At 37.5% G+C, this 27,608-nt stretch overlaps 1 protein-coding gene and 1 long non-coding RNA gene across 3 annotated transcripts; both read left to right on the top strand.

Annotated features, from left to right (window-relative positions):
• The first annotated feature begins 21,742 nt into the window (after positions 1–21,742).
• LOC124348583 (neurofibromin-like) lies at positions 21,743–22,897 on the top strand. 2 transcript variants are annotated; one of them, XM_046798805.1, is made up of 6 exons: positions 21,743–21,906; positions 21,988–22,147; positions 22,208–22,319; positions 22,384–22,456; positions 22,625–22,768; positions 22,843–22,897. In XM_046798805.1, exons 1-5 carry the CDS (start codon positions 21,805–21,807, stop codon positions 22,703–22,705), a joined length of 528 nt encoding a protein of 175 aa, XP_046654761.1. In that variant the 5' UTR covers positions 21,743–21,804; the 3' UTR covers positions 22,706–22,768; positions 22,843–22,897. The 2 variants fall into 2 exon arrangements, with proteins under 2 accessions (XP_046654761.1, XP_046654760.1); XM_046798804.1 differs by having other exon boundaries at positions 21,988–22,319.
• Positions 22,898–23,058: 161 nt separating this feature from the next.
• On the top strand, positions 23,059–23,663 carry LOC124349238. The gene is made up of 3 exons (XR_006920253.1): positions 23,059–23,178; positions 23,237–23,459; positions 23,533–23,663. It is a non-coding gene; the product is annotated as an uncharacterized LOC124349238 (long non-coding RNA).
• The last annotated feature ends 3,945 nt before the right edge of the window (positions 23,664–27,608 follow it).

The following is a 27,608-nucleotide window of genomic DNA, read 5'->3' on the forward strand; positions in this document are numbered from 1 at the left end:
AATTAAAATCTATTGCCATGAAGAGAAAAGGAAATATGTTTTCATTTTGGGGAAATTTGTCCCAAAAATCCGAAAAAAAAGTCTCAAGACAAATCACTGACGTCATCAAACGGTTCCTCGTCCAAAATTCCGATTTAATTTTTACCAGATTGGTCTCAATTTGATGAGCCCCAGGAAGAATCCCAATCAGACGAGCATCTTTCTACTTCAAAAGAAGCACAGGTAACAACTACATCGAAAACGAAGGCTCAAGACGAATTAAAAGACAAATTAATCCTTGTCAATTCTGACTTGCTAGCCTTACAGAAACGAAAAGATTATGATAGGTTGAGTGAAGAACAAGAAAGCGAATTTAAGAAAAAAAAGAAACAAAAAGTGGATCCTGAAAAGGAGTTGAAAAAAATAGTCGATGATCAGATAAGACAAAAAAGTCTAGAGAAAATAAAAAGAAGAAATTGGTAAAAGTTTTGGAAGAAAACCCTGCACTGAAGGACTCCTTGGGTGGCCAAATAAAGGTAGGAAGACCCTGATTAGAAGTCAAACAACCTTTGCTTCTTCAAGCCATCATCAATCTTGCCATGCACGGCTCAGCTGCCTACGAGAAAAGAAGAAGCGAAGTCTATAGAAGTATTGCTACTTTGGATGAACTGACCGAACAATTAAAGAAGGATGGCTTTCAAATCAGTCAAAGTGGAGTTTATCTCCGATTTCTACCTTGGCGTAGTTCCTCTCTTGAAGGGAAGCGACAGGTCGTCACCATCCCTGTCAAGGTAATTCGCGCTCAAAACGATTTGCATTCAAAGCACGTAGACGGACCATTTTGTACGGCATCTATTCGATCCATGGAGTCACTGGCTTCTCTTTTGGGCCAACAAGAAGCATGTTTTTTAAGTCAAAACGACAAAGCGTGCGTCTGATAGGAATCACCGCCACTAACAAACAATCGCCCATGATAATGCATGTTGAGTACCGAGTTAGCCTGCCTGACCATGATTGGGTTGTGGCCGAGCAGCATAAACTAATCCAATCCGTACATGCTTGTATTGAGATTCAACCGAATGGATTAGGAAAACCAGAAGCTGTCGGGTAATCCGGGCGCACATACATAGCTCGCCGTTCCGGAAAACATTGCTCGTCTACGGCATTTGCGCATGGGCTCGACTTTGAGCGGTTATTGAGCGTTCCAGAATTTGAGAAAATCGTGAAATCTGGCCCTGAGAAGTCCGTCAAACCAGTAATTTTCCTCGCTGTAGATGGAGGCCCTGACTAGAATCCTCGTTATCAAAATGTGATTGATGTTGCAGTTCATCTTTTTTTTATTCACGATTTGAATGGATTTTTTGTAGCCACCAATGCTCCCAGTCGAAGCGCATTCAACCGTGTGGAAAGAAAAATGGCCCCTCTTAGTCGTGAACTATCTGGTCTTATATTACCTTACGATCATTATGGAACGCATCTCGATAACCAACGTCGAACCATGGACCTTGATCTAGAAAAATGAATTTTTGCATTTTCTGGGTCAACTCTCGCCGAGATCCGGTCAAAAGTTGTGGTTGATGAGTTCCCTACAGTGGCTGAATATATTAAACCTGACGCATCACAGCTGAAAATTGATGATATGCTAACTAAGGATAAAAAATGTCCGAACAAGTAAGTATATGAGTCAAATTGTCAAGTGTTTGGACAGCACCTGCTGTTCGTCACCAAGAAGTTCATTTTTCGTTTTAAATCCAAGCAGATTTATTCCTCCTCCTATTCCTCTTATTCAAATGTCCGATGGTCTTAAGGCTCCAGAGAGGACATATCAAGAAAATCACGTTTTTCCCAGTTTATTTGTTTCAAAAATGTTACAGATTGAAGAAATACTGCCGTGGTCAACGAAAGCCTTAAAACAACTCCCATACGATCTTTACTGTCTATCAATTCAGTCTGTACTACTGGAAAGGATTTGCAAGAAGTGTAACTTTACTTTGCGTCCAAAGTCATGTTGAAGAAACATCAAAAAGTTCACAAAAACGATGCGGTACGAGAAGCTTTGACTATTGCAAGAACTAGGCCTGTTCGAATTGCCGGTGTCCGTCAACGCGAGATGATGGCAATCATTGCGATTTGCGAGAGAAGAAAACGGAGAGCAAGTTAACTGGATGGACGAAGATGAATTAGATTTGGCTGGAATTCAAGTGCCAAAGAATTTATCGTCGCCTTGGGAAAACGAAGAAGGATCCGGACCGAAACAAATGTTTTTGTCTATTTCTTATTTTTTTGTCAACTATAAAGAATTTGCTATTGGATTTCGAGTTCGAATTCAATAAAACCAAGAAGATTTAAAATATAATGCTTTTTTCTTTAATTAATTTTAGCCTATAAATTTTTAGGGAGTAAAGCGATTTGTAACGTCATTTTGAGGGGGGAGACACGTTTTCGTGACAGTCCGTGACAGAAGGGGAGGGGGGTCTAAAAAACTGGAAAAAACGCGTGACGTCATTTATGGCAGGCCCCACTTCCAAAACACGGATTTTTGCAATTATTCGAAAACAGAGACACGGAGGAATGTTATTGTCACTGTGATGAGTTACATACAGAAGGCATTTTGTAAAGCTGATGGCACAACAGGCGAATACCGTGGAGGAACCGTTAAGTTTATCGATGCCACTGCACCGAAGCAGAATTCGGGAACTCAAGATTGCGGTGCTTTCGTCATCTACAACGCGATCAAAATTTTGATGGTGATAAATGTTCGATGTTTTCGTTGTGTTCTTTGCATTCATTGTGCCTTTTTTCCTCATTTCTTTTACTCCCTGTTTTGGGGAACATACCCAACTCTTTAGTGTGGACTACCCGACGCCACTGAAAGACTAGCAAAAGGAAAAATTTTCCGTTTCAACTACGACCCTTTGGTGAGGAGGCTGTTGAAGTCGTTAATTAGGCTGCAATCTGGTAAGACAGATTTAGGATCTGCTGCAGGAAAAATTTCTACGTCTTCCGCGTGTCTTCACTAATTTACAAATAAAGTTGAGTAGGCGTTTCGTCGACGATTGGGGTCGATTTTCTCCGAGAAGAATAACGCAGATATGTTAGGGACGCTATTCTTAACGGAGCTTAGGAGTTGGACCACCGAATTTGAGGAAAAGTGACCACAGTGGATTCTGAAACGCAGCGAAGCTTTTCTTGATTCAGATTTTCAGGCGGAGACTGAGTCCGTCCTGGATGTTGACTCGAAGACTGAGCCCGTCCTGCATGTTGACTTGAAGACTGAGCCCCTCCTGGCTGTTGACTTGAAGACTGAGCCCGCCTTAGCTTTGAACTTGGACAATGCCGCGGACATGAACTCGGCGTTTGTGGCCGTTGTGGATTCGTATTCGGAGACAGCTTTGGAACGAATTCGGAGACCTGGGTCGTGGCGAAGGCGAAGGTTAACACACTGGCGATGGTGGACGACGACTACAAGGCTGACGTCGTGGTTGTAACCAGAAACAGATACACGGCTAGGATGAACCATTGACTAGCAGCGTACAAGCCGTGGAGATCATCCAAGAAGAGGAAGCACAAGAAATTGGGTAAAACGTTTTCGTCTTCAGTATTTTTACGTTTCCTTTAGCACTAACCTGAATCCCTTTAGCCTTGAACAACATATTGACTTCGTCAAGGTCCATTCACTCTACAAATCGGCACCAGACTCTGCATTTACCGTCTTGGGGCTGGAGGTCGTGAAAGTTATGCAGAAAAACGGATCGCAAGTATGACTCACGTCACCTTGGGATGAGCTTTGATTTGTCGAGTGGTCTTCATATTCTTTCCTCTCTGTTAAATGGTTTTCCCAATTCTACTTAATCAGGACATTTTTTTGTATTGTTACTTTGCTTTTTTGTATCTCTTGCTATAGTTTACCTGCTTAACCGCTACAGTGAATGTCCGTCAGAATCCGCTCTTCATTCCTATGGAGGAATTGTTGCAGAGTTCGTAATACTCCCTTTTCGTTTCCGGCTCAATTTTCCCCGTGTTCTGTGTCGGTTGAAGCGTTTGTTTACGGGGAAATTGTGTGACTAATCCACATAAGCAATGTTGGGTGAAGCCTATACTGTCCTAGTTTTTCCGTCTATTTCTTTGTCACTCAGTCTGTCTTGCAGAGGACTGCCCACTTCATACCTCAACTCTCATTGCGGTTTTCTTTCTACCTTGGAAGGAAAGTTGGCTTTGGGACGTTTGTCCTAGTTGTTGAGTATGGCAAGTTTGAAGTGCCACCTTTTTTACCTCAACCCGTCACCTCAACCCATCACCTCCACCCGTCACCTCAACCCTTCACCTCAATCCTTCACCTTGACCTGTCTATTTTTAGTGCCATCTAGCGGCCAATATAATGGATATTCCTACAAACATTAGAGACGGGCATCTCTTTTTTTCCCCTTGAGTTTGACACCAGAAGCGCCACATGCTGCGTGAATTTTAACAAGCCGTGCGTGGAACAGTTCTTCCTGTCAGCGAGTTCATAGTTAAAATGTCAGTTAAATTTGAAAAATGCCTCACGTGTGGGGCATCTATAGAACTTTCTATCCTCAAAAAACACGTTACAAACTGGTAAGTTTCAGACACCAAATTTAAAACTAAACTATTTTTAACAGGGCTGGTAAATTTGTAATAAATCTGTGCCCAAATCTAATGTCACAGTGCTGACTGCGGTAGAATTATGTTGTTTAAATTAAAAAAATGTTGAATCTATTTTACATTTTATATATTATTTATTTTGGAGCATAAACAACTCCTACAGTTGGTGGTTGCATAACCCTACTATGATTCCCTACCCTACACTTTGTTTTAGCAGACGACCCTAGGATTATATCATTTGTAATACCCATATCTACCAACTGGCTCACATCTCCTTTGGATTCCCTATGGTAATTTAATGCATATCTGTTATACCTGTATTATCTCTGATGTATTATATGCATGGATCCTAATACAAGTGTTACAGTTATCCTACAACTAACCGCTGTAGCACTTATTGTCGTAACAAATTGTTACGTTACGTTCATCTTAAATTGTTACTAACAATTTAAGATTAAAATGATAAGCTTCAATTGAATTTTGATTGCGAAAATAATGGTAATTGAAAGAGGTAATGTTTTTCAAGATATGCAAATTCATAGCATTTTATTAAACATGATTGTAATTTAACACATCTAAAAGCAAGAGACGGTATCAAGTTCATGGGAAGTCAAACTTTCTAAACTCAATCGCAAGAGAAGAAATTACAGCAAAAAAGGCTTGAAAGGTCCCTTACACTTGTCGGTCGATGAACTTCAACAGCAAACCAACCAACTTGAAAATGATATAATGTGAAATATGATATGCTTTGTATCTTCTCTTTTCACATATCTAATTTTTTCCGAAACAATCTATATCTATCTATATCTATCTAATCTATATCCCATCTTAATAGATTGTAAAGCTCTTCAATCGACAATGAACGAAGGTTTGGTATCACAATGAACGGCTTAAAAGAAGCCGCTGCAGGAAAACGTAAAAAGGGGATAATCAGCCTGCAGGTGATGAAACGAAAAGCGAGGATTCAGTCTTTATCTCCCTCGAATCCTTAATCGCTCTGATTACAGCGTAGTGGGATAACTTTGGAAGTAAAAACAATATTAGATAAGCGGACCAGAGGATCTTTTTTTGGACAAACTGGTGCATAGTTTGAAATGGAAAGACGTTCAGAAGCAACATCAGCCAGGTACGTATTTTCGTCCACTCCAGCACCCACAATTGACGGACATTTGATTATTGGAAGAAGACCATTTTTCTGTACAAGATGACAAGGTCTTGTTCCAGCCAAGGATTGAGCAACCATTTCAGCAGCATCAAGAGCAAAAGAATTATGCAAATCTACCTCACGACGACCGATTTCGTAATAACAGCACCAGTCGAACCGGTTCGACAAATTAATGCCATTTATCCTCTAACCTAGCCAACTGGTAGGAATCTTTTCTCTCTTTCTTTTTGGTTTTTCATTTGGAGAAAAGAAGCCCTTTTGCAAAATGCAAAACCTGGTCGAGTACAACAGCCCACGTAGTCCTTTTTAATCTTTGATTGGCTTCTTTATTTTTTACAGCAGCAGAGAAGAGCCAAGGCGGCACAAGATAACCAGCATACGGTATCACTGGTTCGGGTCCATCGCCGAGTGGTAAGTCGTCATTCAAATCATCGCCGTCTTCTAAGACTCCCGGTAGAGGGATCGGAAGATGGACTTTGGAAAAAAAAAACATCAGTCGTGACAAGAATCTGGCTCTCACTGCGCACATTTTCACTTCCAACACAAAAAACAACAAGTCCTAGCACTCGAAAGGTTCGTTATCTTTTACTTACTTATATAGTTATACGACTCACGTATCTTGTGGCATAAATCAGATGGGCATGATAAAAAAAAACCCACATATTTGTTTGAAATTTTTTAACGTCTCAGAGGTCATTCCGAATTCGAAAGACGCGTCTCCAATTAGGACGGAGAAAGCGACAAGGATAACGAAGAAGGCGTCTACATTGTTGTTTACGAGTGTCCCGGGCTAGCACCGGTATATAATCATATGATCCATTTATTTGATTCCCTTAAGTCATGACTCATAAGCTCATAACGATGTTTGTTTTTATAAGATTTTCTTTTAATTTCTTCTACAGACGGTGAAATGGAAGTATGGAAACCGGCCACTCTTCCTTGACAACCCAACTCCGGCTACGCCAGCAGCAGTTAAGCGTCAATCAAAATAAGACTGAAAATAGACAAAAGAAGGAAATGCTGAAGTTCGATCATATATTTATTATTAAACATAATGCGGAAATGATCAAAGGCCAGAAAAATGAACCCCAAAAAAACGTTTCTCTACTTCAAAAGCATAATAAAAGCAAAAAAAATTTAGTAGCCATTAAAATTGATTCCTTCTTTGTATTTTGAACTGTAACGAACCTGTTATTTAGCTTAATTTAAGAGTTCAAAATGAAAACGATGGTTTACAAATATTCTGAGTTTGGGAGAAAACATGAAAAACACGTTTGCAGTGCACAGCAACTGTTGATGTTACTTAGCTGCATACAACCAACCAGTCAACACCACCAACCCGCTGAAAACATTAAAATGCGTATTCCCCCTTTAAATTAAGTTTTTTTACGTGTTCCGTTATCCAAGATCCATACAGCAAAACCTGAAACGAGATTACAAATGGCATCAATCTCTTCACCATGTCCTCATACCGTTCTACTATTGGGATTCCGAGCTTTCCGCAACCACCACGAGTTTTGCAGGATGGGCTAAATCGGTTCCGAGAGTCATTTAATTTGAATTCAAGTACATACTTAGAGAAATCATAGCTTATTGACACATGTTTCGATCCCGTGTAGAAGAGATAGACATAAGAAAGATTAACTTTAATGCCAGTTGGCATTAACACATCGCCATTAGCAACAGAATTCAAAAACTGAATAAAGAAATTTTAAAATATAGACTGGCACATGGTAGCTTCTGGGCTTTGTGCAGATAAAATATTGGACACATCCAACGATTCAACGAACACTGCAACGGTTACGGGAATACAGATGAAAACTGCCAAAACATCAGGATCAAGAAATAGCTATAAGATTGCTTAAGTAAATTACCATGAAATTTTTACTGAAATTATTTATCATATTACATTATCTAATTCGGGCATCTGTAAGCCACGAATAAACGGATGATGACGATTTTAATTGCCTCAACAGGCGTTCTAGGCTTTAATGATGTACTTCGAGCAAATACACTCTTGAATTATGGCTAGCCCTATCATAAGATAAAGATATATTAAAATATTAACGCATAAACATTTTAAGAACTTGCCTAGAAAAACCCCAAGCATTAAATTTATGTCGTCTACATCTGCTGTATACAATCCAACTTCCGTAACGACTCTTTCAAAGACACGAACACCATAACCCACAATAGTCGAAAGGATGTTCCTTCTAAGACCACAACCGTCCACCCCAACTTCTCCACTGAAAGAAACGATGAGAGGTCTTTTCACTTTGGATCTGAAAATATTATTTTCAAATTGCTAAAACACACGTAGAGAAGATTAGCAAAAAAAACTTACACGAAGAAGAGACGTTTTGACAAACGGATCGCATCGTCAATGTCTCACGAAATTCCTCCCTATTTACAAAAGTCATTTCATCGATGGCAGTAAAAAATTTGGATCTATTTGTATGCATTTTCTTGAGACCATCATTTGCGTTCAACAAAGCAGGCAATTGTTCTTGATGATCAACCTTTTCTGTCTCGAAACTAGAATGTTTCCCTTGTATTTGTAATTTAACTAAATTTATTTTATTTATATTTAATTTATTTGTAATTTCCTTGTATGCTCTTCAATCACCTCAATATTAATGATATTGAGGTGACACACTTAGCACAGGATTCCAAATACAACTCATCCATTTCTTGTCCATCCCATTCTTCGCTTTCGAGATCTTTCTCCACTATTGAAATATTTTTTTGCAACGGCGATAAATAAATATTCTGAGCACGCAACGCTTTCAACTGTCTCCCATCTACCAATGGGCCAGTTCCTATTAAATGGAGGGTTTTTCCGTTTTGGTTTGATTTCATCATTTTAAACCCCACCACAATTTCTGAGAACACACTAAATTATAACACATTTAGCTATATTTTGTTTTAGAAATTTGAAATAAAACATTTTACCTCAATATTTTCGAATTAACTGTTGGTTTGTAGTCTTCTTAAAAAAATGACTTCCCTTCCCCAAAGTCCTGCTTCTACGAACTGATCAACACAAGAAGGCATCTGGACGTTTACGTCACAAGAGACTTTTGGCAAGTAACGAAACATTTTTCTGTAGCCAACATTTTCATAAAAAATACATTTGGCTACAAACAACAAACTTTATTTCCAACCCATTCCTTAAATGCTTTTTTTGCGTGTTTAAAAATGAAATCCACCCCCAAAAAATTCTTACCCTAACCCGACTAGAGAACTTAGACTAATTAAAAATACGCCAACTTTGAAAAAGATAATGAACCTACTCAAGCCGTACTCTCGAAAAAAAATTTCTATAATGATTCTACAAAAAAAAGCATTGGCCAACGATAGTCCCCAGAGAACGTTTACGAAGAAAACGATAATGAAATTGGAATGTTTGGAACAAAAACTTCACCTTTGGATTGTCAAAGTTTATGTATGACTGTACATTTTGATCTTCCAGCCAATGAATAAGCAGCGTGCGTCTCTATAATTCATGATTATCAATCAAGCGTACGCATATATTTGGAAACTGATTTGAAAATGTCTCCGTTGAATATTTACGAAGAGCAAGATTCTCATTTAAACAGAATGAATATAATTGTAGAGCAACTCAATGGAGTTTTAACTGGCCAAAATGTACTGAACCATTCTGATAATCTCGATCAAATTGTTATAGCACTTCACATCGAAAGAGATCACTTGAATATTGAGGAAAAATGTTCTGAAATAGCTGGTCCCGTTCAAAACGTAATGCCTGAGCAAGATTTCAATCTTATTCCACAAGCAGAATTGGTCATCAACAAATACAATGAAAGTGATGAAGATACCGCAAGCGAAAATAACAGCATCAGCATGGATTCAAGCAACGACTCCCGACTGGAAGATCCAACACCGCGAAGCGAAGAAGAGGTAAACAAATATTTATTTGTTTATACTTGTACAACAGTTTACGCATTAATGAAAAACCTATAAACTAGATGAATATGATTTCAGAGTACGTGGCTTGCCAAAAATCTGCAAGAATCGTGACGTACAATATGTGGAAATTGATGCAAAAAATCCAAGAATCGCCGAAGGCAGCCGTTCTAGTTGTGCAAGGAGAAAAGCCAAGATTTCTTGTAGCAAAAATGCATCATCAGCTAATTGATTTGCGCACAACTAAAGCAAAGCAACTTTTACAACGAATAATGTACGATCGCAATAACGCTATCGAACAAATGGAAAAGATGGTCGAAGGGTTTTGGAATACAATATGCATATCAACAATGTTGATAAATCAATTCAAAAATATCATCTCAGCCAGCGAAAGGGGAATACGATTTCATGATGAAATGCTTGACTACTCCAATAAATCAATGAGTGTTGACATGCGTATATCTCACAACAATCTAAACAATTAAGAATTATGTCTGCTAAATACTTTTTCTGGTTTTTAAATAAAAGAAAAAATAAATTGTTACACCTAATTCTTATTTTTCAATCAAAGAAAACATCAATTATAAAACAAGTTTACTGTTTGCCCTTAACTTTTGTTATTTAGTAAAAGTGTCTGGGAGTGTTGAGTCGCTTTGACGTGACAGTAGCCCCCATCGTTCAAAACACAAGTGAAAACTTCGCCGTCTATTCGATGAAGAAATTTTTTGCAGCTCAGGTCAGTTTTTACATTCTTATAATATTTCTCGGCATGCCTATTTCTCTTTTGAACTAATAGCTTCACTGATTAATTGGTGTAATGCATTCTAAAAGATAGACCCTACATCAAAGGCGTTTAAAATGGACAGTCTACTCTGTTAATGCTTCACTGGCTTCCTCTCCTGACATCGTTTAGGAAATTTGTGTTGGCTCAGGTCAGTTTAAGTTCTCAATTTATTTTTTTGTTGCAACCACTAATTTATTTATTAAAACACGCAAATGCAACTTCCTGTGGTTACTACCTCTCCAAATGTTTCCCTGACTATCTTACTGATGAAACCGATGAGGCCATTTTGGGGGCTAAGGTCAGTTTCAAAATGGTCCACTAGCACAAGGACAAGGACAAGGACAAGAAACCTGTGGTCAGTGATGATAGCAATTTGGGAAAACTGCAATCGACACTTCATCATATTAGTCTGTATATCTTTCTGATTGTCAACAATTAAGCCAATGACTTGAATAAATGAAGTTTGTATTTTTATTCAGTAAGCGACTCCGAGTATCAGGGAATCAGCGGACGAGTCCCCTTTTTTCGAGTTCAGGAAAAAGCTAGCCACAATGTTGTCAAGTTTGGTGGTGAAAGTTTGCTACATCAAGAACATGCGCTGAATTCGTTGAATAAAAAACGATGTTGATTCGTTCTTGTCAGTAAATACTCAAGAAACCTCGAGCTTTTTATCAAAAGCTCTTTTGGCAACATAATCGTAATTAATCTTATGGATTCGTATCAATCTTGTTTTATTCTAATATCTATATCGCACCGATGGATGAGTATACATGAAGTTACACGTGTTATAAAGACGTTACATTATTAGTTAACAAGTTTCAATTTCGTTAGGTGACGTTTGTGAGTATCGAACGTCTGGATATTTTTCTGTGGCGGTAATAAATATGTCTTCCGACAAATTATTTCTTTGTAAAGATGGGACACTCCAACAGAACTGAGTTAAAAAGGGTCTGTTGAAATGTAATTGGATTGTAGGTAATGACGGTGTAGATCGATTGCGTGTTTCATCGTAATTTCCTTCTCGTTGCGTTTCTTGCCTAAGTAAGGCTTCCAGCATTTCGGCTTGGTTGCCTGGACTCTCCGTTTGCAGGTCTGGACTCTCCTCTTGCTGGGCTGGACACTCTGCTTGTTGGGCTGGGAATGCGGTTATTGAACCACGAGACACCAGGCCTAAGGCCATGGTCCTCGCCAGCCCAACATAATAAAAGACCATTAGAGCTCCAATTTCGGCTTGGTAGCCTTCTACCTCAACTCTTACGTCCGATTCTTCATTGTTTTCGTCTTCTTTTTTAGCTCTTGACGTGGTGCGACATTGAATTTTTTCCGAGGGCCAATTGACAATCCGGCTTCAGTTGCCTCAAAGTCGCGGGTTTTCGAGTCTTTGGCGTCCTTTATGTGATCTGTTAAATCAATAGTTTACCAGGTAACTTATTTTAATTAAACACAATAAAAAGATCTTATTATACCTATAAAATTCCAAACATTTAGGTGGGAATGCAAATAACGCTTATTGAACCATCTGTGCCACGATTTCACAAAATTGTTGGTTCGATTTTGTTGCCCGTTGCAGCTAAATCGCAGAGGCGTTACCACGCCCAATTAATAGCCAGTCCAACACCGGTGAAGTTTGCCAATCATCGGTGGCGTAACTCTTGATTGGCGTAGCAAAAGGCGTGCATGAGCTTGCCGTATGTTCTGGAATAGGTAATTAAATAGTTTATTAGTATTTTGCATCCATTATAATAACATTAGTTCACATACTTCAAATCCTTCGTGGATTTGATCAGGTGGAAGGAGAGTAAGGGCAATTAACTCTGCTATGCTGTTAACCACACTGCCATTACGGAAACGTAGGGTAAGATGGAGTTGTCCTGCCGTTTTAAAATAGCCTGTCCATAGTAAACCACCAACCTCTTGCTTCCGCTTCTAGTATCACGTCTGGCATGGCCATCATCAAAAGTTTGAAATCTGATAAAATATCTCGGATTGTCATTGGTGTGTCCGGAAAGCGTTCCCGAAATGTTTTAGAAATTATCTGCATTACCGCATGGTATTAATTCCTCGTTTTTCGCGTCATCAACGCAAACGCCACAGGGAAGACCTAGATGAAACGAACTTATTAAAAAATAGAACGATTCGCAAAGCAAAAAGCTTATTATATATTTAGTTAGTTATCCTGTTGTGTATGACTACGTGGATCGTTATCAACTACTGGAAGAGAAGGGGAACTGTCCTAAAGGATGCATCAAAATACATTGACATTGCTACTCCCAGCTGACCAAGCAGAAGCAATCGTCCTCATCCGATTGTGCAGTTCCAAAGAAAAATTGGTCTCGTCTTACACTTTCCCTGTAAATAATTTTGATTTAAAGTTAAAAAGAAGTACTAACTAAACAAGAATTTTTCCCGTATTTGAATTCAGGGGGCGTTTCAATTGACTGCACGATGTCTTCAACCGAATTAGGCGTTGGTGGCTGGGTGGATCTTTTTTCACGACGAGACTGCTCCGAAATTCGCTTTTGCCCTTGTCAGCCTTGTCCCGGTGTCTCTGCAATCGTGACACATTCGTGAACAACTGCTGCCCAATTTTTTTCGTCAAACATCGGTTCGTGGTTGTGCAAGCCTGTCTGTGTGTACACATCATATACGAAGTAAATCTTGTAGGGACACCCATCATTTTCGCGTGTCCTGTTGACACACTCCAATTGAAGTGTTTCACCTCTGGTGGACATAATATGTAAGTTGATTGAACAAACTGTAAACTACTAAACTATGTAAAACTAACCTCAAGTCTTTTTCATAGAAGATATGACCACACTCTGTGTTGTATCGGAAAGAATTCTTACGAGTTCAGGGTACCCTCAATACTCGAACTCCACCACGATCCATGTTTGCTTCTGCCATAATCAAAATGATGCAACTCGTTCCACGAGGAAGAATAAAAAAAATAACTTTATTGTCCTAAAGCATCCCAAGACCATGCAGCACCATGAACTAAATTACGAGGACTGGTAATTTTTCTGTTGAAAAAGTAGGGACATGGAATATACCCATGCTCTCAATTTCCCTGTTAATAACCGCTCCCTAGTCTCTTGGGGCGAATCCTAGTCTCTAGAGATTCCGGGCTTCAAGCCGATAGCCATACAGCTGCAATATGACCAATGTGGCAGAATGAAAATAAAAACTTATACATGCGTTCGAACTTAAAAATGTAACTTTATTAAACTTGTCCATCGGTGCATCAAATTTTTTCGAATGAATAATTACTGTAGGCCATTAAGAAAAAAACACTGAGAATACTCTTAGACTTGATTTTTCTCTCTAACGGTTTTGGCTAGAACGAAAGATATTTCTTGAGTATTTTGTGGCAGGAACGATCAGCGCATCTTCAAATATTGAAGTTGATAAATGAAGGGGTACATAAACGAGCCATGAAGTTACATCATCAACTCTTTCTACACATTTTAAATTTGAGATTTCCAAACGAATTTCGTAGCTCGAACTTCTCAAATCAATTGAACGAGGCAGCCTGCCATATTTGCCTCGAATAAATTAGCTGTGACGTGAAATTACCATATTGCGTACTGTACATCCATTTTTCCTTTTTATAAGTGGATAACATTATTTCATTATTCTGTTGTGTGATGTCATTTTGTACTGTTGGGTTCAAAGATCTAGTAGTGACCCGCTTTTCTTAGCAGAGGTCGAAAGTCCCATGATGTCAGTGACCATTTCAAATGCAAACTAATCCTCTTGTTATCAGGGAATCCTAATTTTTTTTTTTTTTTTTTTTTTGGGGGGGGGGATGTTAGGGATGAGTGGCGTCTTGTTGCTTGTGGCTGGACTCCATTCATTTGTGGTTGTTGATCTAGAATAGCGCAAAATTGTATAGAATTATTAGGATTATTCAGTTTGGTTTCCGTGGTGCCCATTTCGGATTGGATTTCAGTGGAAATTTTACTCCGTCGTAAACCTGAGAACCAAGAGAAATGACATTTGATGAAGAAACTTTTGCCAGACTCCAGTCAGTTTATACTGCAGCATGAAGGGCGCCAGTTGACGTCTTTAACCTGAAAACAAAATCGCATTCACCAAAAATAAAAAAATTGCTGACCGATTCGGCAACACTAGCGGGTTATAGCTTCAGGAACCACCGGCCATCACGGAAATCTAGCAATGTGCCATTAGTAGGAATAAATGTAAGTTCAGAGAAGATAAAATAAACAACTTCATGGAGACTCTAGGAAGACAAATGAATATCCACGTTACATACCTTCACAGCGTTGTAATTCGCCTGCCAGCCATACGTTGAATTCCAACTGGATTCTCTTACAGTGACTTTTCAATATCTCTAGCCTATATTTTCCCGCAGTCACCGGGGAAGTAGGGAGACTCGACAACACAAGCAGATCAAGGTAACGTCATATTGGCGCACACGGACGCAGGTATCCACATATAATAAATACATATGCATGCCTCATTTAAAAGAATCAAATTTCGATTAGTAAGTCGTTTCAACATCACGTTTACTTGACAATTAAATAGTGGGCTTTGATGAAGAGCATTAGAAGAATTCCCTTCGTTCTGTTAAGGGTAGAAGATGGATGAGAATGAAAGTAAGTTGAACAGCGAATTGAATCACTGTATCTAATAGTATGATGAAATGGCATGTAACGCCTTGTTTGCTTAAATTATTGCCAGACTCTAGCTTGCTTGCTTGCTTTTCACGCTATTGTTTATGTTATCAACGCCATCTGTGAACCTGTCAAATAATAATAAAAAGCCAAGACAGTATAATGAAAATCGGTTTGAATTGTATGAGTCGCAACAAGTAGCACCGCCAAGTGGACATTGGAAAATGGTGTTATTGACAAGAAAAATTATCGTGTCAATAGGGTCCACGCTATTTTGCTATGGTGGTCTGGTGTGATGGTGTCCTGCCACTAGAAACCGAACCGAGTATCGAGCCCAAGAAAATTATTTTATACTCAAGCTTCTTAACCATACTGCCATCAAGAAACATTAATTTTTTATATTATTTCAGGAATAAACCGGTGCTGTCCTATAATCTAGAATAGTGATTCCGATTATTAATTTTATTTTGAAGCTTAATTGCGCTATCTAAATTATTAACCTCTACCAATGCAATGCGTCACTAAAGAAAAACGCTCTCAAAATTTAACTTTATATGTTGTGTATTATTGTAAACCAAAAACCAATATCAAACTTTCATTGTGTGAAGAAGGGAACTGAGATACCAGTGTTGTTTGGGATTAAAAATATTAGGGAATTCTATGGGATTTAATGGAAGAGCATAGTACTTTGCCGAAATATCACTTACCAGCCAAACTTTTTTTTGTTTACTTAACTCAGAAGCACGATAAATGAAATAATCTGTGCTAACATACGGTTTGCGAAAAGCACAATCCAGATTCATACATTTCCGTCCAACTACTAATAGCGTATTGTTTTGAAACTCGAAGTCGGTACAAACAACCGCTGATCTATTTTTGATCAAACAAACATTGTTCGGAAATATATTAGAAAGAGAATAGTTTTTGAAAATTAATCTTTTGGGCCATTTGTCACCATGATTCCATTACTTTGGACTGTCATCATCACTGCTGGAAAACCTTTTTGAGGCTTCAAGATCAAGTTTTATTTTGTTGTCGATAATAAGACCACAAGAAGTAGTTGCCAACTGATATTTGGATTTCTCAACTAGTCTATTTCTAATTTGTTCGGGTAGTAAAAATCCATTTCGAATTATTCTACGAAAGAAACTCAAAAATGATTCAAACTCAAATGCACTATTGTCTTCTACTGGGTTCTGAAAATGTGTCACATCTTCATGTAAATGAATAATTTGGTGACTTACAAATCTGCAAGGAATACCCAGGTCAGTCAATTCCGAAGAATATCTCTTCAAAATAAGTTCTGCCTTTTTTATATCAGAAGGGTTTATTTTTGTGGAAGTTTTGTAAGCACCAAGTAACATCATTGCATATTGAAGAAGCATTATATGCTCTAGTTCGTCTTCTTCAACAATCCCATCAAAAACAGGGTACAATAAGTAATAAAGAAATTGACGTAGGACATGTCTTTATACTTTCCGCATTGAGAAAATGAACCAACGTAACGATCAAACTCGTACGGGTGGCAATGGCGATAGAATTTCAATCGCTTTTCTACTTGTGCTAATTGAGTTGAACTCAATTTCCCCTCAAGAGGATTCGATGCGAAACCATCAAGTTTTCTGAAAAATGCCCCAGATATCATAGTGTGCATACTATCAATTACAAAGCCCGTTACCATATTAAATCCCATTTTGACAAAAGGGCTTGGATTCTCTACATCTTTGACGTGTTCATCAATAGAAAATTCATTGGTGTGATAACTTAGGAAATCATCATCAGTACGAAGAGGAGCATCTATATATGCCATTATAATAATTTTTTTAACCATTTCTCCCCTTTGGATGCACCTGTCACAAGTCCAATAACCACTATGGCCTTTGGTACCTTTTAAATAGCTTCTCATTGGGCTGTCGGCTATAACGCATCTTAGGCTGGCAGTGAAAGAACGTAGAGGAATAACATCGTCAATGTCAGGGCAGAGTCTGTCAAATTCATTCATTATTGGTTGCAAAAAAGAATGTACATTTGGTGGTTTGTCCCGCCCATGATAGAACCCAATAATAAATGGTGTTGGTCTCTCAAAACAAAACATGCCTTCTTTAGATTTTGAACATGGTTGGACAGAATACAGTCTACCCAAGATGGGGGTTACAGACGGAACTTCAGACGATTTAAATACCTTCACGGGATCAATGAACACATCAATCTGAAAATGCGGAATTGCAGAACTAATCGGTTCTTTTGGGTTGCTACCTGAAAGAATATTTAGTCATGTTTGTAGCTTCAGATCGTCGTCATATGATTCAATCTAAAATATAAGAATGTGTAGACTATTTCATCAGACGTATACAGTATTTATGGATTTTTATATTAGCTTATACCTTTTCTCGGACTGGAATCGGTAACAATGATGGATTTTCTCTGAAAATGCTGACAAACTGAAAGAGATTTTCGTCCCAAATATGTGCAAAACACCCGGAGAATCACAGTTTAATGCACTTTCTAATCCAAAATGGATGTACTTTCCTCCTTCTTCCGACTCCGTAGGTTTAGGCAAACTTCTAGTATTATTACTGCCATTCAACCAGTCCCGACCATCAATTTTCAACAGTTCTTGTCCAGTACGTGGCAGACAATCATAATTTGCTGGTGGTTTGTAATATTTCAGTAATTTGAATAAATATGTCAAATGACTGTGTTTTTGATTGGTGTATGTGGCAAAATGACGAAGAATTGTAAGCAAAGACAATTTCTGTTCTGTGTTCTCTTGCATTGCAATCAGCTCTTCGTCATCGTCTCCAAGCGGCATATCAAAATCCATTAGTTCATCGTCCGAAATTGGCTCTAGCTGGAAAATGTCTTCGGTATTTTCTGTTTCAATTAATGGTGATGTACAGGCTTCATTGTTGTTGACACGAATAGAGATGTTGTAACTACTGAGTAGTGATGGGCATTCAACCATAAGTACCTCCCATTGGAGTTGAGAAACGCCATTTTCACGCCATTGGCCTAGTAAACTTTTTTCGTTTCATAATTAGGCATCAAGCTACTGAGTTTCCGTTTTCGATGACGCTTATTATTTCCACTAGCAATCAAAATTGCGTTGACCTCTTCATCAAGAAGCTTGAAAAGAGAGAAGAGGCATATTTATAACTTAAGTTAAATTATAACGGTTAGTAAGTTCCTGTCACAGTGGAAGCTTGTTTGTTTAGCTATAATTTACTTCTAAATAACCTGTAACCGTAGAAAAAGTTAAAATAAAGATATATTTCGTAAGACACAATTTTATTTACAATTAATACCAAATAAACTGAGAATAACGTAGAAACAATACGGAATGTTTTTAGATCTGTCAAATATTCACCGTAATATTAGGTTACAAATTGAACTGTTCGGAATTTACTTGATAGTCAAAAGTCAAATAAGGTCCGATAAATATATTTGTAATTAATTGTAAACATAAAGAATAATGCTTCTATCCGCTCCTATTGATTGCTCAAATTGATTATGGTGACAATGTGCTACCCTCTATGAGGTAATTTTAAATTTTTTTATGCACCTGCTAAATTTTGTTGTGATTAAGCCTAGCTGGGCTATTAGCCTATGTCAGCTAGGCTTCAGTACTTTCTCAGAATCTATCTAAAGAACAAATTAATTACAGTAAACTGGCCGCGTATCAACCATCATCCTATTTATAAGGTAAGCAATTCCCCTTTGATATCTTCTGAATTATTGAAAATTGCCAATATTTGATACCAAGCATATTCTAGTCATAATCATAACTAGTTAACGAGATGGAAACTTTATGGTAGTCGTGGGGCAAATTAAGGTTTCAGGCCGTTTTTTTAAATCAGTTGTCAGGACTAATTTTGCGATTATATTTTAATTTTCTGAATTAATTCTTTGTAAAACTAATAAGAAAAAAAGATTGCTATTGAAATGCAAATGTCTTTGTATTGAATGATGTCACAGGTTATTAAAAGGATAGCCTATTTCAAACACGTTTTTCTGGTTTACAATGTGGCCAAATGACGTACAATGGTATCCATGCTATCCCAGTTAGGTCTATCAGATGTCCGATTAATTACTTTTTTCGTCCACAATATTCCAAATTACCAAAATCAATTGACAGCAGCAGACTACACGACTAATGCACTCATGCAGTCACTCATGAGTGTACACACAGCAGGGAAGTATTAGTTGTTTTCCCTCCCGCTGAGTGACACATGCATCGTTGTAGTATTATTTGCGTAAACGATTTAATACTGCACCAAACAAACGATTTGAGTACTGCATTGAATTTTATAATGATCTCCACTTAATTTTATTTATATAATAGATGATATGATAAATATGATTTGTGTACTGTAAACGAACCTAAAAAGCCTTTTACAAGTAGTTGCAGAATTCAAAAATGGTGCGCTGGGAAGGAAAATATTATAACGTAGACGGCACTGGGAATGTCAAAGACCCTCTACTCTTTTTGATAGTCAACAGTCCTATTCATACAGCAAGTGCTCGTGGTTCCCATGACCGTCTTTTTTCCATACCGACTAACTGGATGAGCGACGACAATTTGAAGGTTAGAGGAATCAATTTTTGGGAATGGAGTTTAATAACATTCAAAAAAAGAAGGTTTCCGGAATCCAGCTGGACCGAGCTTCAAATTTCCGACTTTTTAACAGGAGTGTACTTCCCAAGTAAATATTATATTGTATATTATTAGCTTGAGATATTTAAAAAATAAATATATTTTTTTTCAATTTTCACCTAGAATCATTTGAAGATTCGAAAAATGAGATCTCGTCCATATTTTAATCTATCTCCGGTGGAATCAATTATGATTTAAAAGACCTACTACAACTCGGGAATACTCCGAAGCGTAAAACCACCAGCCCAGGAAACACCAAAGCCAGTGGAGAAGAGGAAAAACAAAAATGAAGTTGACTTAGCTTCTCCTAATCATGTATCTTTGAGCAAGAGATTGGATAACACGTCCACTCCTATATTGCCGATCAAAAATTTTCAGAATCGAATGGCTGCGACATAATGCTAATAGTAGCGACTCAAAAGAAGCAGACAACGAGGATTCTCAGTTTATTGGTAATTAAATCCTTTTTTGAATGCCTCGATTGCTTCTAGTTGGCTGTGTTTTAATCATACTTGTATTGTACTTGTAATATTTGTATTTTTTGTCAAGAAAAATCCAAAGGTGAACAAGAGGGTCTCAAATCTGCTGCCAAATCAAAAAACATTTTCACATATCAGGCGACTCGGGTATGTCATCATATTTCGTTGATTTAAACGATCGTGATCTTGATGATATAGGTGTTAACATTCTATTGGACCTGAATGTTAAAAGTAAGCAATTATTGTTCAATATTCCATATTGCTTTTTATAATTTTTTTTTCTTTATATAACTTTACCCTCGGCTTTACCCAAAGAACCGTCGGTGAGTTTGGAAGACGGAAACTTGACAAGTTACCAAAAACTTCTGTTTGCTAAATTAGACCTGATTATAAAGGGGCTAAATAGTTTGCAAAGCGAAAAAACACGCCATGCCGTTATTTGTGAAGGGAATTTAGTCAACTTTACCAAGACTTTCACTGATTCCGTAACTCTGCCTTTGAATTATTATTCCGAACTAGTCGCCTTAGATTTGGCGCTTGGAATTGTCGAGCTTTCCGTCAGCCTGGTATTTTTTCCCTTTTCAATTATTTCCCCACTTTAAATTTCTCATTTTTCTTGTTTTATCTAATAGGTTGGAGTATTCGTCGAACGCTTAAGAACTTACAATACAGAAAGCGGAGTTTCCAAAAAGTTGTGGAGTTCGATTTTGTCCGGAACGTTGGCTATAGGAATTACATGGAAAGTTAGGCTTAATGATGCCCGTCCAGCTTATGGGCACATGATAAATCTCGTTGCCGTCTTAGCTGGTTCGTTTCAGAATTTTATGACTAATAATGTGCTACATCTTAGTATAATCTTTTATTTTGTTTATTAGTAGTAATTCAATTGATTATGGAATCAACAGAGAAGACCCCAATTACAATATTGAAGATGATAAAAGTTATCCAAGATGGGCGCAGAAATGTTGCCTGGTCTTTCAATACAAAAATAGGAAACAAGCAGCGTAAAGACCCCGTTCCAATGCGGGAGAGTTCTCTCAAAGATCAGCTTGACTCTGACTGACTCTGTCACCAAAATAGATGCACGGATTACAAAAATTACAAAATCCTTTAAGACGTTTGGACTACATTAAATCAAATGATGTTCTACTGTGTTTCTTTGTTTCAATACATATTTGAAACTGAATCTATGTTTGTTCTTTGTGAGTTAACTTTTTCGGTAAACCTGGCAACCGCGTCAAAACATCTTGAGTGAGTGAAGAACAGACGAATGAAGAAAAAGTGTTACGTTGTTTGATTTTGTGAGTGTTTAAAGAGTAGAATTTTACGAGATAAAAAGACGAGATTTTTTAATTTACGCCATAGGTACCTCGCTATTATTGTCATGGACTTGGGAAAATTTCTTCTTTTCTCTTTGCTGTTGAGAAATCTGCTGAGAATGGATCTGTTTACATTCAATTCAAAATCTAACTTCATCTTTATTGACCATATTGACATTTCTTTTCTTTTTCATCAAATTACCCTACCGAACAGGACCACACACATGACATGCACGTCAAATGGTGGAACAAAATAAGGAGTGTGTCATCCAAATCAGCAAATTTAAATTTTCTCTTGTGATATCAGGAATTACAAAGATTTTACAGAGGGTCAATGAATCAGTAAGTTTGACAGATTTCTAAATATCACCAAGCTCAAGAAACAAGCAAAGAAATTAATGTTATGATGTCTATTTCCAACAGAGAACACATGGTCCTGACTACGAGAAAAATTATTATGAATCATTGCTAATTGTATTAGACACTTTAGAGAAATGCCTAAGTGGCCAACCAAAAGATACAACAAGATTTGATGAAGCCATGAATGTTAAACTGTTACTGCGAGAAATCTGCCAATTTATTGGTAAACAAACTTTGAAATACAAAATATTTAATAATAATCAAGTTTTAACTATTGATGCAGATTTGCCAAATGAAAATCCAATGGTTAACCAGCTTACAGCTCTAGCTTCAAAATATTTATTTGCTCTCAGTCTCAACAATTTCAATGCTGTTTTCAGTCGGATATCATCAAGGTAGCACACAGTTAATTAATTAAAATGACAACTATTAACATTTCACTTTGACTTTTCAATATAGACTGCAAGAATTAAGTTCATCCAACGAAGAGAATCCTGACTTAAGTGACATCGAACTCATTCAATATATAAATGTAGATACCATACGACTAATCAAATTGCTGAACGGTGAGAAAAAGTGGTGGAAAAAGTGTTTGCGCTTGTTCAGTCTGTGCTCAACGACTTAAAAATAAGAATCTAGAATATTCCAAATTGCCACAATGTGACGTTATTTCTTGGGCAGGTGTTGCTATTCAATCCAGGCAAGCCATTTTCCCGTTGTGTCAAGCCCACTGTTTCGTGTCTTGTTTTCGCATAAATCCCCACAACAACAAAGCTCTTAAAGTATGCCTCAATCCACATTCGCCACCAACTTTTCACTATGTCCTTGTTGCTTCCCTCTACAGGTGAGTTCTACCCGTTTTTAGTGTTTTTTGGTTTCGTGCTCATAAAACTCAAATTTAACAAATCTTTTCTGTAGAATTATCACACAACCACTCTTTCATCCATCATGGACATATGTGCAGTTATGCCAGGTAACCGGCTTAATATGTTGTAATGTTGTATCAAATTTCATGTGTATTAACAATTTTTTTATAATACTGCTAATCGATGTAGATACATGCCGTTCATCAATTCGCATCATTCAATATTCACTAATGTTTTTTTTTCGTTTTTTCAGAGTTTGTCACTAAAAGAAAAAGTAAATCCACTGAAGAACTTCAAGGAGAAAGCGTCGGAAGAGGGTAATTCTTACAAAAACTTGTTATTGTCCATGGTCCGATTGATTCACGCTAATCCACTGCTCATGTTAAACGTAATTTGTCTCATTTAAACTTAATTGTAAGAAATATTTCATGTATGTTATTATTTAGAACCAAGGGAAAGCTGGACATGAGATTCAGAGCTCTACACTAGAATTAATCAATGGTCTAGTCTCGCAGGTTCATCAACCTAATATGGCTGACATGGCACAGGAGGCCATGGACGCTTTACTAGTGCTTCATCAGCCAGAAAAGATTGAAATGTGGAATCCCACGTCCGGTTTTATCATCAACGTCTAACCCCTCAGGAGGAGTAATTGATCGCAAATCTAATGTAAGATTATCTAATTTGTTGTAAGATCAAATCAAATTGTATCAATATCAATTAACTTTTCTTTTCGTTCTAGCTTGTGGTGAACAATTTAAGTCAAATGCAAGATAATAATCAGTACTGCCCAGTGACTTCGTTTGTATGACATCTTCTGCGGCAGTTGTTGTGTGCCAACGAGAAATTTGGCAGAAAAATCATTGAAGACGTTTGGACTAAATTAAACTATAAATGATGTCCTACTGTATTTCTTTTGTTTGAATACATATTTGGAGCTGAATTTATGTTTGTTCATAATTTATAAAATTTAATCGTGAAATTTATTCATAATTTTTATTAAAAAATAGTCTTGCATATATGTTGCATATATGTTTCTCAAATAATAGGAATTAAAAGTAACAAATAAGCGAATCATAAAAACTGCGTCCCAAAAATGCATATTTAACGTAATAAAAATTATTTTCGTTAAATAACCACAGGAATTAACGTTTAAAAATACAAACTAGTAAAATTAATATGAAAATTAAACGGTTTTCTCCTTGAAACCATAAAATGGAATTTTCAAGTATTCGTTCGTACCATAAAAAACGGAAATTTTTTTTTGAATCACAAAGGAAAAATATTTGTCGGGATAGCTTCTGGCGGTTCAGGAAGGTTGTGCAATAACAATACAAAATAAAAACCCGTAGTCAACCCGTTTGGAAAACACAAAAAATGTATAATTCCTTTGTATTAACCCACCCAAAAAACATTCGTTGGTGGGTTATGACAATATGACAGGGAAAATTTCATTCCGAACCCTTTGAACAAAAAAAATTCCTAGTTTTCCTGGGTTCTTTTTTCTAGACGGATTTGAGCGGGTTGGAACACTATGTTGGCTGGTCGACATGTTGTTGAAAACACACGGAGTGGATGATTCCCAGGAAACTTTTGGCATAGTTGTCGCTAGGTACGTCTACATGTAGGTTGAAAGCGCCAGCAGTTACCACTAAATTAAATGATACCACTTGAATTTACTCATGGGGAGAAGAAATCTTTTCGAGGAAATCGGCGTGTGATTTTTCTGGCGGTCTTTAAATCAAGATGAGTCGAAATTTGGATGAGCGGAAAGAGACACTGAATTTGAAGCACACGAAAGTGCGGAAGTTGGGTAGCTCGGTCAAAGTAGTTACTTTGATGGAGTTTTTGGGGAGGAGATTCAGGACGCCTCCGTTATATTTCACGCACTCAATTTCTTGGCTTCTCCAGTTCTTTTTTTTTTTTTTTTTTCAATTCAACCCTGATCTCGTTGAAACACAAAAAAGACGTTACATAACTGTGCACGTCATTGAAGAGGTTTTGTTTACGAATTTGTTATTGATGACTGGTTGAAGGTCGTTGTTGACGGCGGAAAAATGTTAGAGGTCGCAGCACACGTCCGTCAACGAAAACAGAGCTTGCAGTGTGGCCTTTTCGAAACAGCAGTTAGCTACATTACGCAGTCTCCAAACACAAGAAAAACCTCAAAGTAGTTGTTTGCGTAACCTTTTACATTAAAATAACGAGATTTGCTAACCAAAGACTTTAAGGCATTTAACTCTCAATGTCATGATCTTAATTGAGGAACTTGGGCGAAAAGGAGTAAGAGCCCTTTCTATGGCGGCTATAACAAAAATATAGTGTTTTCTTTTTATTAGCATTTTAAAAGCAAATGAGATCATTTCTGTCCCAAATAAATTGCCAAGAAATCTGTTAATATCCTAAAGACATACCATGAAACCATGATAACAACTAAGAAAAAATATTAAACACTGGTGTTCCATCTTTGTTACAATTTGTAATGGTTTCTTATTATTTTCATGGTTACCTAGATGAATTTCGTATCCTTCAAATTCAAGACTTGTTCTTCAAATTAGAGATCAGAAAAGCTTCAAATATCATCGACCATAACAAGGCAATTTCTAGAGTTATATTAGGCCTAAGGCAATTTCTAGAGTTATATTAGGCCTAGGGTATATATTAATAAAAAGAAATATTACACTATATGGCTATAGGGCTTTTGAAGAAACTGAGTACAAATATACCCACTATCTCCTAAGAGTAGCGATTGGCCGAACTCGTTGTTTTTTAAGCATATACTTTCACACTATCTGCCAAAATTTTCAGATCGTGACTACTGCTGGCTTTGAGGCCCTTACTCTTAAAAAATTGTAATCTGTGTCCCAAAATCCCCTAAAATTCTACAATGACTGTGTTAGTATAGTGTTCAAATAAAATGTTTTTTTGTTTATGTCAATTGTACATTAATAGAGTGGTGACCTCTTATATTTACATAGATCTCTTCATAAAGATAGGGCCTTTTATGTGAGTGATATAGACACACCCTACTACCCTACTACCCTATAAGACTTGCTATCTCAGTAAAGCTCGTTGAATCTATATATAAACATTATCAATAGAATGTTAATTTTCATTTATAGTTTTCGTCAACTATTAAGTCTAAGAGGTTTGCAGGAAAGAATATATCACCTGAAGATGTTTAACACGGAGCATTTGATACATCTCTTACACAGCTTGACACCGATCGCTGACTGATCTACAACACATTTACCACATTTGATTGGAACGTGCCATTGGAATAAATATGAAGAAATACACGTTAGATAATAAACATCTTTGGTTCAATGGAATTGTGAATCAAGAGATGTAACTAAGATAGAAATCTTAAAGTTCATGTTAACGATGAAGTTACTCCAAGATGGAACTTAGAGAATTAGTATTTTTATCTTGCATGTTCAGGTGGGTGTTTTTTTTTTAATTTTTTATATTTAAAATTAATTTTTTTACATTAATACTATTATTTAGACATACTATGAATTTAGCTATTATTTCGGAATAATTTTAATAATTCTCCTGACGTCGTGGCTAAAGCCCACCTCCCAGGTAGCACACAGAGCTGTTACAGACTCCTGTAACCGATCTGTTTCACATACTTGTGAAACAGATCCGTATCAGGCTTGTTACATCTCTGTTTTACAGGAAATTTGTCTGGAATTGCTCTGTTTTACAGGATTTGGTAAAAGTTTGTTTCACAGATCTGGAACAGATTTTGAGAGTCTGTAAATTGTTTGGAGTGAGACACTTTTACAGACTGTCATACAGGTCTGTGACAGATCCGTAAAACGGGATCACCATTTACAGACCAAAAACAGATTTTCAAGAAAAAAAAGATTTGCCACCCTCGACACCGAGTAAATGCTTTCTGAGTCTAAATTTAAAAGTTCTGAGATCGGGGAAAATCTTAAAAAATGTACTGGGGCAATCCGTTTCAGAGAACCGGCGCAGCATAAGAGAATGCACGAGAGCCGTACGTTGTTCTAGTATGGGGTTGAGCTAGCCTACCCGATGTAGATGAACGGAGGTCTCTGGTCGGTATACAACGTTTGATCCGTCGAGAGAGATAGGCAGGGGCCAGACCATTAAGGCAACGGAAAGTAAGGATACACAGCTTGAAATGGACTCTTAGATTAATAGGCAACCAGCGTAGGTGGCTGATTATTGGCTAATTATTGTCGAATTTGCGGGAACCAACGACAAGTTTAGCAGCAGCATTCTGTAGTCGTTGAAGTCGAGCGATTTGCTTATCTGGTAGGTTAACGAGCAGGGAGTTAGCATAGTCGACATGCAATAAAATGAATGCATTAACAAGGCATTTCGCAGCTGAGGTGGTCAGGAACTTCCAAATTTTGCAAATCGTCAGCAGTTGGAAAAAGCCAATATTGCACACCCGACAAATTTGGACCACCATGAAGAGGGAGCTATCAAGAATAACACCAAGTTTTTTAACTGAGTTGGAAGGGCGGGATGGCGGTTTCACCTATGCCGAGAGGAATAGGCGCTGTCTTGGTCGCAGCGTGAGGAGAGGATGTGTTAAGAAGATGGTTCTTACTTGAATTAGGCTTCACTTTATTCCTTCCACTTTATTCCAAAGTCAGGCAGAATAGGAAAGCTTAGGTACTCTTGAGTGTCGTCGGAGAACTGATGCATCTTCACACCAAATACAGTAGCCAACGTTCGTACCGGATTCACATAGGTGGTAAATAGGACTGGGCCTATTACTGAACCTTGCGGAACCCCCGTCGTTAGCGCTACGTCAGGCGAGATATCACCGTTGAT

The sequence above is a fragment of the Daphnia pulicaria genome, chromosome 7 (assembly GCF_021234035.1).
Source record: "Daphnia pulicaria isolate SC F1-1A chromosome 7, SC_F0-13Bv2, whole genome shotgun sequence".
NCBI classification, from domain to species: Eukaryota; Metazoa; Arthropoda; class Branchiopoda; order Diplostraca; family Daphniidae; genus Daphnia; species Daphnia pulicaria.

What these genes read in the sequence shown, in the direction of transcription:
- LOC124348583 (XM_046798804.1), top strand. Translation starts at nt 21,805, where the DNA reads ATGGTGGAACAAAATAAGGAGTGTGTCATCCAAATCAGCAAATTTAAA. An exon ending in TACAGAGGGTCAATGAATCA is followed by an intron (nt 21,907 to 21,987) that starts GTAAGTTTGACA and finishes TATTTCCAACAG; the next exon opens with AGAACACATGGTCCTGACTA. An exon ending in AACTCATTCAATATATAAAT is followed by an intron (nt 22,457 to 22,624) that starts GTAGATACCATA and finishes TATTCAATCCAG; the next exon opens with GCAAGCCATTTTCCCGTTGT.